At 44.0% G+C, this 15,828-nt stretch overlaps 3 protein-coding genes across 18 annotated transcripts in view; 1 reads left to right on the forward strand and 2 right to left on the reverse strand.

Moving 5' to 3' along the window:
* UBN2 (ubinuclein 2) overlaps window positions 1-2,090 on the reverse strand; it is a 57,614-nt gene extending 55,524 nt beyond the window's left edge. For both annotated transcript variants that reach the window (XR_005931492.1, XM_030003103.2), the window contains exon 1: window positions 1,608-2,090. Coding sequence is in view for 1 of the 2 variants with exons in the window: in XM_030003103.2 (XP_029858963.1) it covers window positions 1,608-2,072 (465 nt within the window). In the remaining variant the exon portion in view is untranslated. The remainder of the gene's footprint in view (window positions 1-1,607) is intronic.
* On the forward strand, window positions 898-15,034 carry LOC115336324 (atherin-like). 12 transcript variants are annotated; one of them, XR_003921711.2, is made up of 7 exons: window positions 2,236-2,878; window positions 4,335-4,369; window positions 6,792-6,932; window positions 7,583-7,801; window positions 8,805-8,911; window positions 11,824-11,990; window positions 13,990-15,034. XR_003921711.2 is itself a non-coding variant. In XM_030003114.2 (4 exons), the coding sequence occupies exons 1-3, from the start codon at window positions 2,421-2,423 to the stop codon at window positions 11,961-11,963; spliced, it is 705 nt and encodes a 234-aa protein (XP_029858974.1). In that variant the 5' UTR covers window positions 2,236-2,420; the 3' UTR covers window positions 11,964-11,990; window positions 13,990-15,034. The 12 variants fall into 12 exon arrangements, 3 of the variants coding, with proteins under 3 accessions (XP_029858974.1, XP_029858976.1, XP_029858977.1); XR_003921712.2 differs by lacking the exon at window positions 2,236-2,878 and adding an exon at window positions 898-1,232 and having other exon boundaries at window positions 6,792-7,801; XR_003921714.2 differs by lacking the exons at window positions 2,236-2,878; window positions 6,792-6,932 and adding an exon at window positions 898-1,232.
* TTC26 (tetratricopeptide repeat domain 26) overlaps window positions 12,210-15,828 on the reverse strand; it is a 53,986-nt gene continuing 50,367 nt past the window's right edge. The window contains exon 19 of one of the 4 annotated variants that reach the window (XM_030003112.1): window positions 12,210-12,884. The gene's annotated coding sequence lies outside the window, so the exon portion shown is untranslated. The other 3 variants (XM_030003110.1, XM_030003109.1, XM_030003111.1) reach the window with 3 other exon arrangements.

Raw genomic sequence — 15,828 nt, forward strand, 5'->3', positions numbered from 1 at the left:
TCAATGCTCCCCCACAGAAGACATGGAATTTGCATCAGAACTACATAAAAAAAAGCCATTTTCGCCCAATTACGTGATTAACATATTACCAACCTACAGAAAAAAAGGCAGTTATGGAACTGGGAACTGCCAAAGGGCAAAGTCAACCTCCACATACTGAACCACTTCTAAACACTAACACAGTTTTGACCTTCACACAGGAACTGCTGAGAAAGATGGCACTTCACAGAGCAGCATGCTTATGCTACACCAATTCAGAGGAGTCCTAACTGGCAGTGTTTGCCCACAACAGCTGTAGGACCGGATGAACAGAAGGAACCTTTTAACTTGCATCAGATCATCTCAGAGGGATTAAAATCACAGTCATCGATTTTTCCATCTTCCGCATTTTAACACAATCTAGTGTGTACACATCTCTCCTACTACAGAACAAAAAGTGAGCAGGCTGCTAAGTATAGTTACGGCATCATCATCATCACCTAGAACCGGTTTGGTTCATAAATCATAAGTCTTAACCACTCTTGAGTTTGTGCTGGATGTAAAAATCCAACAGTGATATCAGGACTGGTATTTGAGGTTTGCTTTTCTCACCAGAACTTTCGCAACCTTCTCAGCAGTAGTTACTTCCTGCCTCCCTGCCCTTCCCAAAAAGATGTAAACTTTCTCTAAAATCGTCTGTGTGCCGGAATTACGAGGAGCAACGACTATATAAATCAAGTGCGACTTAGTGGTATCCTCTACTCACTGAGTGGCTTAAAGACATGCGTCTCTCCTTCCTACTTGAACACTGGGTCCTGTTGATTGGCTAATGATGCTCGCTTCTTAAAGTTGTCTGCACATGCTTTCCTCCTTACAAGCCAAAAATAGTTCGTGCACCAGATATCTTCTGGGTGGGAGGAATAGGGAAAGTCCTCCCCCCCCGCCCCCTTGAATGAAGTTCTAACAGGTGAGGTTATAGTTTCAACAACATTAACTCTCATTCATCCCTGTCCCGTCCCCCCCCCCCAAGACTGCGGAAACTCATCTCCACGTCTGCTAATGCTCACTTCACTGCTTCTCAAGGCTCGCAGCAGAGCCGGGCTAATAACTCTTCATTTGCCTGCACACAGCCTACAGACTATCCGGAAAACAGACCGGCGCGGTAACAGTTTCGTTCAGCTGCCGGAAAAAGCTCCCGGGAAGGGGGGAGGGATGCAACACGACCGCTCCCCAGGCAGGCACGGTGAGCTAGGGTAAGCTGGGCACAAGCCACTGGCGCTCCCCCGGCCCTGCTCGCAGCAAACGCCGGGAGCCCTCGGCCGGCGCAGGAACGACAAGCGCGGAGCCTCCCCTTCCCCCCCACGGGCAGAGGCGCAGCCTCAGCACCAGGAGGAACCCGGAGCGACGGCCAGGCCGGCGGACTTCCCTCCGGGGCGCCGCCCCGCCGGGCCGGGACCACCCCGCGCAGCACGGGGCGGCCGATAACGTTATCGGCGAGGCCAGGGACGCGGGCAGCTGCCCGCCGGGAGGGAGGAAGAGGAGGAAGCGCGGCGGGGCCCGGCCCGGCGAGGGGACGGGAAGGGGAAAGGGGGAAGGGGGGGGGAGGGGGGGAAGAGGAGGTCCCGTACCCGCGAGTCCCCGCACAGCAGCAGCTCCGGGTAGCTGAACTCCACGCAGCCCTCCTCGGTGGGGTCCTTCAGCACCACCTCCAGGCGGACCGTCTGGCGGAGCGGGAGCGCCTCCTGCGGCGGCGGCGGCTCCTGCCGGCTGCTCTGGCGCGGCGGCGGCGGTAGCTGCGGCGGTGGCGGCAGCGGCGGTGGCTCGGGCCGGGGGGGCTCCCGCTGCGGCTGCTGCTCGGGCCGGCCAGTCTCGCGGGGCGGCTCCAGGCGGGCGGCGCTCTCGCGGGGCGGCGGCGGCTCCGGCCGGCAGAGCTCGTGCGGCGGCTCCGGCGGCGCCAACAGCGGCGCCTCGCGGCCCGCCGGCGGCGGCTCGGGCTCGCGGCCCGCCGGCTCCCGCTCCAGCGTCGGGCTCTCGCCCTCGCGGCGCCTCACGGGTGACAGGCTAATGAACGGCACCCGGCGCGGCTCCGCCATCCTCTGCCGCCGCCCCCCCCCCCGCCCGCCGCTCGCCGGCCCCCGCCTCGCGCGCTACGGTGACACCGCTCTCCGCGCTCCCTCCCGCCGGCGGCGGCTCCTCCTCCTCCTCCTTCTCCCCTCCCCCCCCCCTCCGCCGCCCGGTCGGAGCTGCCCCCTACGTTCTCCTCGCCGCCTCCGCCCCCGCCATCTTGGCGCCCCCCCACATAAATAGAAGCAGGCCCGCAGGCCGCGCAGGCGCACCGCGGACGCCGACGCCGGCGCGCCGCCCCGCGTCGCCGTTGTTATTGCTCAGCTTCCCCCCGACGTCAGCGCGGCCGCCGGCGCCCGCCCCCAGTTGCCTTGGCGATGTGCACGCCGCCTGCCGTCGGCGCCTTAAAGGGCCCGCGTCCCGCCGGGCCGCCCGCCGCCCTCCCGGCCGCCCCGAGCCGCGCGGGGCGCCCCCGCCCGCCGGCACGCCGTCGCGGGGCAATGGCGACTGCGCCTCCGCCTCGCGGCTGCCCGGGGGCAGCCGTTGGCGCCAGGGGAGCGGCCTCGGCGGGGATCCCCTCTCCCCTGGAGCGCGGCGCGGCCCCGCTGAGGCGGGAGGGGAGGAAGGGGCCCCCCCGGTCCGACCCGGCCCGGCCCGGCCCGGGCGGGACCCCTCGGCGGGACCGGGGCTGCCCCCCCCCCCCCCCGCCGGCGGCAGCGGGTGTTGACGAGGCCGCGCAAGGCTCGTCCTCTCGGGGCAGCGTGGGATGGCTTCCGGGGCCGCGGGGCCGCGGAGAGGAAGGTGCCGTGAGGCCTCTTGAGTCCGGCAGCTGTAGGTCAGTCACCAGAACAAAACGCCCCTCGGTCCCAGACGCGGTCGAGGGTCCAGCTGCGCGGGAGACCGACTGTTTGCGGGCTGCAAGGGCAGCGGCAGCACGCGCTGTGCTGAGGCGCAGCTGGATCAGCTGAGAAGATCGGGGTTTGACAAAATCGCTCCGTACAGGGTTGAGGCCAGCCTGCTTCTGCAGAAGAGCAGATGCTGCTCTTGGCTGCCAGGCTGTTCTCTGGGCAGAGGCAGCTTGTTCTGCCACCATGCCTGTTCTGTAGCTTACCAGTTGTGGTTGCGGGGAGCACTTGAGGGGCTGGGTGAGGAAGAGTTGTCCTCTCGACAGGGGACAACAACACGAGGAAGGCAGGGCCTAAGCAGCGAAACTTGCTTCGTGAGCAAGAGCTGCCCACGAACAGGGCAAGCGTCTCGGTCCGTCACCACCTGCTCTGACAGACTGATGGCCGGTACTTCTGACGGAGGCGTGCCACGAAGGCGCTGCTAAGTTTCGGGAAACTGTGAACATCTTTGTGTGCATTGTATTCGCCAGCTTCATTGGAGCAGAGAGGAAGACGTTATCACTTTTTGCTTTTTTTCAGCCTTGGAAATACTAAGTAGGAGGGGGTTTGTTCTCTTTTTAAACATGTACTCGTGTTATGCAAAGCAAGCAATTTATGTATGTGTATTATTTTGGATAATTATAGCAGACCATTCTGTGCAGCACATTACTCCACTTTCCAAACTGCATTCATCACAGGGCTTGATGTTTTCCTCTCATTGCATATGCAGTCTTTTGACTTGACTGCTTAACTTCATCTAGACTCCAGAGAAGATCCGTGACACTAGAACGGTGTTATTGAAAGTTATGATTTCACTAACAGGGAATGGAGGACATTCCAGAATACTGCTTGCAGCAGGAAGTCAGTGGAATGACTGACCTGATCTCAGAAGCGTAGGCTTTCTCCTTTTGAAGCTCGAAAGGCTTTGTTGAGCTTTATAGTCAAAGGGACTTGTTTTATCTTAAAACCTTGCATGTTCTAGTATGACTAGCAAGCTCAGTAGAGGTATTCCTCAAATACATTTTTACTTGCAGCATCATAATAAAATTATTTTGAAATCTCACTTGTTCTTCTGTTGAGAATTTCATACAGCTGTCTGATGATACATATAATAGGCAATGTATTTCTGGATTCAAACTGAGTGAGTACTGCTAAACTCCAGACCTGCAGGTCCTGCCAGGAGGATTCTAGTTCTCATCAGAGTTTCTATGCAGTCTATGTCATTCTTGTGACGGCAGAAAAGGACCTTTTCTCAGCAAAAGAGCAATTTATTGCTCAGCAAACAAAAGTCTTACATGGAAATCATGGGCTCTTCTGCAGCTCTGCTGAATGCTTGTTTTCAATTACCAGATGGAAGACTAGACATTGAAATAACTACAACAGGAATACAACAATTTTTGTTCGCAGGTAATACTTGGCCATAGCCGTGGAAAGGGGTGAAGGTGAGCTGTGCATTTTAAGTATCCAGTCTAAAACTCAGTTCTGTCTTTCATCCCCTAAGATATGTATTCAGAAGTAATGAACGTAGGACAGGTACTCCACAAGAAAATGAGTTTTGCAACTATCTGAATCCAGTACTTTAAGTTATCTTGATTGTAGTGTAGATACACCTGGAAGCACATCCTGGTCAGATTTTTAACGTGCTTTTTAAGTAGGAAAAAAATAAGCTGGATAGGAATAACTCATCTGCCCCATGATAGGGTTACAGAGAAAAACAGAAGTAGTTCTTGGAAATAGTTTCAGGCAGCCATTTGCTCTAAGTTATGAGACTGCAGACTTTGATAGTAGAAGCAACCTTTCACATCTAAGTTTTTTGTAGATACTTACTGGTTTGTTTATATACCCCCTCTTCCTCTCTCTCTTCTGGGAGTTTAATTAGACAAATAAACCCTCATATTTATATGTTATCTAACCTCTGAGCATCTTGGAGCACACATCTTTTTTTATGAGGCTCAACATTTATTTATGCAACTAGACAAACAGTAGTTCTGGATCTCTGAATTTAAAGTGAAGTTACCAAAGGCAGTTTGCTCTGGATCTGAGTATCTGAACTAATCAGAAAGAAACTTGGCAGCAGATCCAAGCATAGCAGTTACTGGAATATGTTATCATTACATTTGGTCTAAGATACTGGAAGCACTCAGGAAAGACTCCCAAGAAACAAACCAAATCCACTAGATCTTAAGTTCTCCAGGAATTTAGTTTTGAATACACCAGAAGAGTTACAGGCTTGTGCCATATCAAATAGTTTCAAGAGGAGTTAGATTTGTATTTTTTTCATCATTGTTTTTCTGTTCTGCTACCTGTTTTGTTCTTTGGCATTAAGCTCTGTCTCAGGTATTGTTTGTATATAGTATAATGTGCTGCACTTGTCAGTGGAGCACAAAATAAATACCAAAAAAATTTTTAATAAGTAATTAGACATGTTTTGCCAATGATTTTGCTTTCTCTCATGGTAAAATAGTTCAACATAGAGTACAGATTCCTTTTTTTTGTATGTTTTCTGAAGGACACTTAATAACGAAAGTGTCTCTTGAAAGAGGTACATTGAGAGTTTAAAAAAAAATGTAACAACTGCAAACAGAGAGTAATTTTGAGGAGAACTTGAAGCTGCTTTTTATTTCATTGGTGAAAGCCAGTATGAGCAGATTGTACAAAGTGGATGCTCAGAACTACAGGTGCCACAGCCACATTGGTGAGTAGAAGTTTCTTGACCCGACTTTGTTTCAAACACAGAAAACGATGGAGACAGGCCAGTAAGCCACCAGAGGCCTCTACCCTGGTGCAGGTGGGATCCTCCTGCTCTGCCTTGGGATGGCTCCTCTGTCTGGGAGACAAACCTCCAGCACTCTCTCTTCCTTTTGGGCTGTTGGTGTTCATTGCGGTAGAGTCAGAGCCGTAGCCGGTTTCATTCCAGAGCAGTGCTAGCGGCTCTCCTGGACCTAATGGAAGCTGCTGTTCTGCCTGTACAGCTTCCACTGGGCCACAGGCCCAGGGTCCCACCAGAAGGCAGAGCTGTCCTTACGATCAGTTGTGCCTATCTCCAGGGAGCTCGCTGTCAATTTCAAAGGCTGAATACTTTACTTCCATGAACTGTGAGGCTGTTGCCCTAGGATGGGAATGTGGGGGAAAATGTGGTCTGCTTGTATCAATAATACGTTTCCCCACGCAAGCTTAGGTGGCACGGGATGGCAGTTTGTCTTCTGCTTTGCTTCAGGTGAGCACTGGGACCTACACATTGGTAGCCAGCTCATGCCTGTGCCAGTCAGATCTCAGCCACACAAATGTCTCCAAGATACTTCTGCCAGATTTGGGCTTTGGTTTTTTGTGAGATTATCCTCATTTTCCATGGGTTGCTTCCTCACTATATCCTCCTGCTGTCTTGGTTTCTTATGGTCCAACCAGGCATCTTGTTGATCCTCCTGGTCCTTTTGCTGAAACTGCTGCCACAGCAGCTGCAACATTCATTGCTATGTCAAGAGATGATACAGCTGCAGGTAGGATGGTGTTTGTGTAGCTTTCACTAGCACTGCTGCAGCATCACAAGAATCCACTGCACCAACAACGTGGCTGGCATTGCTGGTGTTCTATTTAATGAGGCTCTCTGAGTTCAAGTGTGCTTTTTTTTGAACTTGTCTCCCCTTATACAGTTTTACTAGGTTGCTTCCTGCCAGATCCAGAATCAAGGAATTAAACCCCCCTCTCTTTCCAAAACCAAGCACCAATGCCCTGCAAACCATTTGGAAAACTAATTTCTTTTATCTACAGGATCCTTCACCCTCATCGTTTGTTGTTTTTTTTTTTAACCCTTTTAATTAAAAATACTGGTTCCTGCAGTATATACCTCTAGCTTTCTCTCCTCAGGCACATGTACTTGGAGTTATTACCAGCTGCTCTGCCACATCCAAAGTACTCTATTCAGTGAAGTATACAGTGGTTCAGAAGGACTGTAAGCAGGCAGAGAAATGCCAGATGTTGGGACTAGAAAGAGTGCATTAGCTTCAGGTAATTAGGATATACTTTACCAGGGCAGTAATACTCATTTATCACAATTTCAAGGCAGAGGAACCATGAGTGTGAACTTTATCCCATACGTTGGTATATTGCTCTCCGTGAACTGGCCAAACCTTACTTCTTGGAGAATGAAAGTTTGAGCCTATGAGACACTGGACTCCTTTCAAGAAAAGCTTTGAACAAACCTGATCAAAAGTTCAAGGTTTCAATGACAATAGGAAGTTTTAAGACTAGCAGCATTTTTTTATGCAAAAGGTAGTTGCTGGTCCTGTAACTGGGAACACTTTTTACCTTAGAAGTAGATTTAGATGTATCTTTTGTTCACTTCTTGAAATGAGGAATGGTCTTCCAATACTGTGTTGTGTGCCAGGATGGCATAAATGGCACTACTAGGTATCTGGTAGGTAGCTGATGAAAACAGAATGTTGGCTTTTATCTCACATTAAAAATAAGCTAGAAACCAGGGCAAGTCTTCATGCTAGAAAAGTAAAGGGATTTACGGTATGTCATGGCAGTGTGAGTTCCTCAACCAAAGGTGGGGGTGTTATGTATCATCTGTGCTGTTCACCTGAAATTTCTCAATGAGAACTTCAAAACTGACACAACTGCTGTATGACTAGTGATTTTTTTATGCTCTACAGAACATTGTAACATTCTTTAAGCTAATAAATGGAATAAGATTGTTAACTTAAAGGAACCTCAGAAAAAATTCAAAGCCTCAAGTACTGAGTTTACATGGAATGGAAGGTTTAGAAGAAAAAAGGGATGAGGGAAAATGGAAAGATCTGCATCTTGGCCACGGAAGAGCAAGGTGCATGAAGCAGCTGCTGTTGGGAACAGCTTTCAGTCCTGGAGAGAAGGTAAGATATTAAGACATTAAACATCAGCTCTTAAATTGGTGGATTTACCAAGCAGAACGTGTGTAATCTATTCCCTCAGATAACGGTAGCAAAGTCAATTGTAACTAACAAGGTAACAACACTTTTCTACTTACATCTTATTTTTTACTTAACTGTTAATAATTGCTTCTGCTTCCGGTGTCAAGATTTCTTGCTGGAGCAAGCGTGCAACTTTCGTCTTTAAGCTTTCCTAATGTTAAGGGTGAACTCAGTTGAGGCTGACAAATAAGCTGTTAACTTCTCCAGTAGTGATGATTCTAGGTGAAGTGGTGTGTGGACTCCGTGTCTTAACTGAAATTAATTTGTGAATGTCATCATCTGAGAGGCTTTCTCTGCCAAGCAGTGAAGATTAGTTTGAGGCCTAAAAATCACTGGGAAATTCCTCCTTGCAGGTTTAACCTTTACTTTTCTAAGAAGGAGGAAGAAATAGAGGCAAAAAAAATTATATACCTTTTAAGTGGTCACAAGAAAATTAAACCCACCGAATTACCAAAGATAAAATAATCTTTTAGTTTAAATCCTGGAATTTTCTTCTAGATATAAAGAATAGCAAGAAGGGGTACATCAGAAATAAACACAGAAGAGATTTTGTAGAGGAGTAACCCGGTAAAAACAAACAAACAAACAAACACACACACACACAGCTTTTTTTGTTAAAACTACAAATGTATAAAAAGGGAGCAGAATTCAACAAACTGGTGAACAAACTTAAAGTGAGGAGCATCTGCCTGTCGTGTGTTGATTGTGATTAGCAATGTCACTTAAACCATACTTAATCTGAGTTTAAAATTGAAGAGGAGCTGCCTTTGGAAAGAATAGGTTGCCTTAATGGTAGCTCTTTATGATTCACACCTGCTCATTTGACAGTGTAAAAACACCTAGATATTTACAGAGATTGAGAGGGATTATGTGCTCTGGGGAGTTGTCCCTTACTTTTTTCCTCATTTGCACCATTTCTTTAAAGCTACTTGCAGCATGGGTTGCTTATCTCCGATGAAAAGCCTGTTCCATCAGGCCAGCACCCCCGGAGGCAGCCGAAGATTACCAGCCTGTCTGAAACTCTGGAGTCAGGTTATTGTCTTATCTCTGTATTGTTGTCTGCTGGTTTTATTCTTCCAATAGTAATTAAAACCACACAAGAATATATGAGTCACAATTTCAAATAGCTGCCCCACCCACCTGTAACAGGCATAAGAAGGATTGGCTGTGTAGGGAATTCTCAGTTTGAATGGCAATTTCTACACTAAAAGCAGTAGTAACGCTGTTTAATGAGGTAGAAGGGTCTAGAAGTAATTCTCAGCAATACAAAAGCTGATGTGCCATAGATTTGCTCTTGCTGAGCGTTGGTTTCTCTTGTGAGTGCTGACCTAGGACAAGACAAACACTTAGTGCCCATGAAAACGGAGCCAGTCAGACTGCAGGCCAGACTAGCCTGGGTCACTTGCAACTCTGATGTTTTCTGGGGTTTAGTGAAATGCAAATATTTTCATAATTATCATAAATATATTTATTAAATACTGTTATATATTAAAAATGAGTATAGTTACTCTTTGGGAAACAACTGTCAAGCAATGTTCACCTTCCCAAAAAGGAGAATTACCTATAATACAGATGTAAATTGCAAAGCAACTTTCTAGGAATCATAAAGACATATAACATAATATTTGGCTGTGACCTTGGAGAAATTTTCTTTTATTTTTTTCTCTAGTTCCTCCTTTGACTTTCAGACTGATCTTACAAAAACTCCAATTTCCTAACCATTTTTTTTCAATGCCTCTCAGCAGTTTGGAAACTGCTTTTACTTATATAAAAGTTCTACATCTAAATAAGTGCACATTATCACAGACAGCTGAGGGTGATTGCATAAATTACTACATTTTAAACATTCATACAAGCTTACGATCAGAATAGTCAGAAGCGTACTTTGCATGTGCAGTTCAGCATTTTCATACTTCCATGATTTCCAAACCAAATTGCCTTCAAAAAGCAAAGCACATATTCATCACCAAGAATTAACTACATACCGAACTTGCAGATTCAACACAAAGCTGCTTTTGAGTTGCCACAGCATTAAAAATAGCATCTGAAAAATTACTTATGAAAAACGATTTTCCACACATTAATAATTTAAATAGACAAATGGAATTTTATTAAACTCTGTTTTCTTACCACCTCGAGTTGTATTTTGAGAAGACATAAGAAATTAAAAGATTTTTGAGCATATTAAAACTGTAGAATAGCAGCAATAGCAGTGATGATTTTAAGAATAGGGTGGATGCTACACAGCAGAAAAGCTTGTGAAAACAAGCTACATTTTCTGTATGACGGCTCTATTTCAAAGGTAATTTTCCTGGCCTTACAAGAATTCCCCCTTACATTGATAAGTAGTTGCACAGTCAATACTTCCTCACCATTTTAAGAGACTGAGTTACTACTTAGTGTCATGCTGATTTCTAGTCCCCATAGGACTTAGCATATTTTACAAATCTGAACAAATCCTGCCTCGAATGCCTGTGAAGCAGAGGGAAGCAAGTAATGAGCAGAGGCGGAGCAAGGGGAAGAAGAGAGATGTGGAGAACAGCACTACTTTGGCAGTACTTCATGGTGGTCCTGAAAGGGCAGTCACGTTGTTGTCTGCATTCATTTACCCGGTGTGCAATCAGTAACACACAGAGTCGAGGTATTTTCAAACTAATGTCATTGATGCGCACGAATGGGTGCCTGTCTCAAGACAGCACCCCCCTTTGTCTCAAAAATCCTCATAATTATACACTTAACTAATACATATTCATTGTTATTTTCCTTAATGATTGGTTCTTTCTTCTTCGCCCCTCATGTAAATTAGAGCGCAGACTCTGTCTTCTTCCTTCATTGTCTTCTTTTGAGTAGGTGGTATCATTTGAGTAGGTGGTCAGTGAGTCAGTAGGTGGTCACAATTTCCGGCTGTAGGAATTACCTTTTACCTACTTCTTCCCTCATCTTGGCAGTTCCAAGCGGTTCTTCAAGGTTTGTTGATCAGACCACAATCCATTACCTTTTCTGACATAAACATAAAGCCCCATTGTCTAGCAGTTCATTCTTAAACCCTAAATCATGTCTAGTTACTGTTTCCCTATTTTAAATATTAACTGATGGGGGCTGTACACAGGACTTTAGCAGCTTCCTGGTTATTTCAATCATATTATACATATTAATTGATAACAATGTTAGTGGATCGATGGGAAGGAAAACATTCCGTAGTGAAGAAATGAAAAGCGGACACAGCAATAGAACCTGCTTGGTAATAACTAGCTAAACTGAGGGGGAAGTCTTGTAAAGCTTGCCTCAGAAATTACTTTGGTGTGACCTGAAAATAGCTCTTCTGCCTTTAAATGATGGGCAAAACCACCATTGTTTTATATAAGTAAATAGCTTCCCAGTTTGTTCAGTGTTCAGTGATTACTAAGTTCAGCAAATGTGGCATCATGAATAAGTCAGACAAAAGTAAGATTGAACTTGTAGAATAGCAATATTATGATAATCATTGGCATTGGGAATATACCAGGCAGTTTAAGACCTGGTTTATCAGTTTTTGTAATTTAATTTTTCTAAAGTTTTCTTAGACACAGCTATCATACATGGATTGATATTCAAGAGATACATTTACTTCATGTGATATGAATTAATTCACCAGCTCTGCAGAGTAAGACATTGTGTTTTGTTGCATAAGGGCTACCCATATAATGGCCTCACCCACTGATGTGAGGCAAGAAAAAGGTTACCAGTAGCTTTAGAGTAGATGGGCATAACCATCCCATCATGCTTAAGAAGGACAAAATCATCAAAGAAAATTGTAGCTGTTAGAATGCGCAATGTAACTCTTAGAATTGAAGCATGGTTCTTTTCTACATGACATAAACCATCTCAACATTATTATATGTATTCTTAAAATATGTTATTGTATATTATATAATTCTGCATTGTTGCATGTGTTTTTTTCACAGAACTGACCACATGGAAGTTGCTTACGGTGATCAAGGAACAGATGGTGGAGTCTGCGGCTCATCACTCTTCCCTAGTTACAGGCCAGCTTAAAGTGTGGTGTGAGGACTCCAAAAAAGCAATGCAGGTCCTAGGTCCATGACTGTGCAAGTCAGAGACAACAGCATAGGTAGTATCCCACTTTTCAGTTACATTTAGCTGTATCTGAGAACTGCTACAAACTATCCCATAGCATATTTCCTGTCAAAATAACTCCCAGGTTCTTGAAGATCTAGTTGTAAAAAGATTATAAAGACCATTACTTATTTTACTGCATTCATTATATTAAATTCTCTTAAAGAATTACTAAAAGTAATATAATGTGAAGCAATTAAGACAATACCATGTGTAAGCATGAACCGAAACAGAAGTTCTCTTTTTATTTGAGGAATACAGTGAGTCTTCTCAAAAGTCACAGCTCTTACTAAATATAGATTTTTATTTTTAAATCTATCAATGGATGCTAGTGTAATTTGTCAATTAAGCAAGACCTAAAAGGAATTTAGGAACTGTCCCTTGCCCAGAGATGTGAAATGCCTGTTTTATTTGTTCCAAATGAAAGTTTAAACTCTACAAAGTCAAAAGTAAGCTTTTGGTGTGTGACTTCTAAACGTGATTACAGGGCAAAGAAAAAAGTTTCAAATTCTGCAAGCAGCCTTGAACAACTGGGCTCCATCAATCTTTCTGGGATGCTGTAAGCTTCATCTAATAAAGAATGAATGGGAAGTATTAGCTCCCATGACACCAATCTTTTACAAGTGTAGCTGAATACAACAATATTGCACTTATACAAACCAATACATACGTTTCGAATGTCATATACCTGATTTAAAAGAATAGCGTAATACAGCATCCATAAGGTACATGTTAAATAAGCTGAGATTGACAAATGATGAAAAGCAGCCATCAGTCATCATTAATAGAATGTTTTGGGGGTTTCCTTTAGTGGGGTCCTAGAAGGATGGAAGATCCAACATATCCTTTAATGATCCAGACATAGATGTAAAACAGCACTAAGAAAAGGCTGCAGAGAAACAGACTAGTAATTAGTGAGGTAGTCGCACAGAGTGATCTGCATAGGCCAGAAAACTGAGCCCATTTTGAACAAAATATGTATTTGTTGTAGAGCTAAAGGTAGGCTGTCTCCTCCGAAGGGTAGACTGTATCCTGGAAAATACCAGTTCTGGAAAAACTCTAGATGTCATGTCGTGGTCGAGAAGCAATTTAATGCAAGTTCCCCCTGTAATAATACGGCAAAAAGGGTGAATGTAGTCTTTGAGTACACATGTAGGAGAATAGTAAGCCGCAGTATGGAGGACCATATTCTAATGCCAAATACAGTGATAAATTATGCCCAGTGCTACATGGCCATGTTTTTTAAAAAACTCTGTTGACAAACTGATGGCCAGCTTTCCAGCCTGGAAAATACCCTTACAAGGGATGCTGTCTTCCATACAGATAGAGGTGACTTGCTTGCAGTTTATGCATACCTAAAGATGAAAAAAAAAACCACCAAAAAAACCAAACCAAAACAAAGAATGCTAGGCTTTAGTGACTAACAGCAAAGATGAACATTGGAAGAATCAAATGTTAGAAAACAAGGCTAAACAAGCTGGATTTAGAATTAAGGTACAATTCCTAAAAGAGCAAAGGCGATTTAACCATTTGAACAAACTGCAAAGTGAAACTATGGATTTTTCATTATCCATCTTCAAATTAAGACCCTCAAGTTCTTCTGGCAGATATTTTAATGGAAGTTCAAGTTAGTTATAGGACCCATCACACAGATGAGCCGATGAGATCTACCATTTTGCACTATGTAGGGTCAGGCCATATTATCTAGTAGTTGATTAATGACTTGATTTCAATGGTTACTGGTGGCACTTTCATGCAATTATCTAGTTAGTCATCATATGATTAGATGAAATGAGGAGAGGGAAGGCTGGAAACGAAACTCAAAAAAGAGTGACTGGAAATTACTTCTAGAGATCATACAGGGAAAATTTGGTTAAGGAGTAAACCAATGGGCAAAGCCCAAGTGCGTTCCTCAATGTATGTACAGCTCCCATATAGTGAAGCTACATGTAGCAACAGCTATATATGTAATTGTTTATTTTGTGTCTTACTAGCTAATGGCCAAATTCCTTATTCAACTTCAGACAACTTTCTTATGAAGATCAATGAGGAATCTTCAAGCTGAGGGAACTACATCTACCTAAACGCCTGCTACAGTGCACAGAGTTGGAACATGACGTGACTTTTCCTTCACAATGAACTTGCCACCTCCAGTTTAGTACGTTACTTGGCTCCAGCTGTTACTACGCTTAGAAGTTACATGCTGGACTCCAGAATTAATCCAAGAGGGTTGCTGCTATATTGGATCGGTTCTGATGCTGGCCAAAGCAGGCATTATCCTGGAACTCACTTGCAGCAACAGACAGGATAGATGCCCTCCTCTGCAGTGTAATTCACTTAGATGTTATTGGCATAAATGTTGTTCAGGTATTACTCAGTTTATCCTTATCTGCCAGGAATGGGTCAGCGCCCAACTAAAAGCAGGTACATGCTGTTTCAGGTTTGGCTTTCTCTGCTGGTCACTATTAATGGTATGATTCCTAGCATAGTACCTTCTGTGCATTCTCTATAGCTTATTTTCCACAACCAGAGTATAAGAAATAACTGTATTTTCCATACTCTTCCTTGAAATTCTAATGATGCAGTAATTTCTTTCTGCTTTAGTCTCTCTTCTACTACATCATCTGAAATGCCACTGTTTCAATTTTATATTCACTTACTCCCGACCCAATAAATTTACCTGTTTCCCTGACTCTGCACATGCATTCTTCACTGCCTGCTTGTTCTGTATAGGTCACTTTTGCTGTTTTTCTCCACATCTACCTTCACTCCTAGCTGTCCTATTTAGAGTACCTTGACACCTTAAATTTCCACAGTTCAGGGAAATACAGAAATGGGCAGGGATAAAATTTTGTTAACTCTACCTGAGAAACAGCTTTCAAAATTCTTTATTTAAACTTCCCTTTCTGTATCAGCTAAGGCAACTCCTATCCACACCTCTGTTCTTTGAATGTGATCTCAGATTAAACAGTGGAGAATGTTCTTAGAACATATTTCTAAGGTAAAACGAACACCAATATTTCAGCACTTTTCTGGTTCTGCATTTTAATAGTACCTACATATCTGTTCCATTACCAAGACTTTAAATGCTAGGACAACATGTAATATATCTTTTATTTCATCACTGCTCAAGGCAAAGCCCTGTTCTTTGTCTTAAATGACAAAAGCGTTATTACCAGTCAATAAAATGCACTGTGCTAAACCCCACATTATTTAGCATATCAAATATGACTTTATGACTATAGTGAATAAAGGTGAGGTTTTCAAAAACTTCTTCACTAGTCACGGACAGAGAATTTAAAATTAGTCCCCAAGCCCTTATTCTGCAATGCCATCACACTTATTTCAGAAGATTCAACCAACATGTAAAATGGTCTGCAATGGATTTGGATGCTCTTCAGGTCTCCTGCAGGTTAAGCTGCAATAAAGGGAGTAATTAGATGCATTTAACATCTGCTACAAAGCCACCAACATGACTTTTTCAAGCTTTGTACCAAGACTCATAATTGTGTTCCCGATCTGTTTCCAAGTTAATTAAATAGGGAGGGAAAAGAAAAATGCCTTTTAGAAGTAGAATGTGTTTTGTAACTGCTTTCAGTGAAAATACTGCTACCTTCACATCTTTTTTGAGAGTGTAAAGTTGCCCCTGTCCCTGCTGAAAGGGTCTAATATTGTTGCTAGTATGATGGATCAGTTTTCTAGACATAAATGCATGTAAATGCAAGTAACCACAACTATCAATGTATTTCTAGATACCTGAATGATGATACCCACAGTTTTTGCTCAAAGCAGTAAAAACACTGACATGTTATATGACAGAAAAGTGTATATGA

Source organism: Aquila chrysaetos, chromosome 26 (genome assembly GCF_900496995.4).
Source record: "Aquila chrysaetos chrysaetos chromosome 26, bAquChr1.4, whole genome shotgun sequence".
NCBI lineage: Eukaryota > Metazoa > Chordata > Aves > Accipitriformes > Accipitridae > Aquila > Aquila chrysaetos.

What these genes read in the sequence shown, in the direction of transcription:
- LOC115336324 (XM_030003114.2), top strand. Translation starts at nt 2,421, where the DNA reads ATGTGCACGCCGCCTGCCGTCGGCGCCTTAAAGGGCCCGCGTCCCGCC. An exon ending in CTTGAGTCCGGCAGCTGTAG is followed by an intron (nt 2,879 to 8,804) that starts GTCAGTCACCAG and finishes ATTTCTTTAAAG; the next exon opens with CTACTTGCAGCATGGGTTGC. An exon ending in GTCTGAAACTCTGGAGTCAG is followed by an intron (nt 8,912 to 11,823) that starts GTTATTGTCTTA and finishes TTTTTTTCACAG; the next exon opens with AACTGACCACATGGAAGTTG.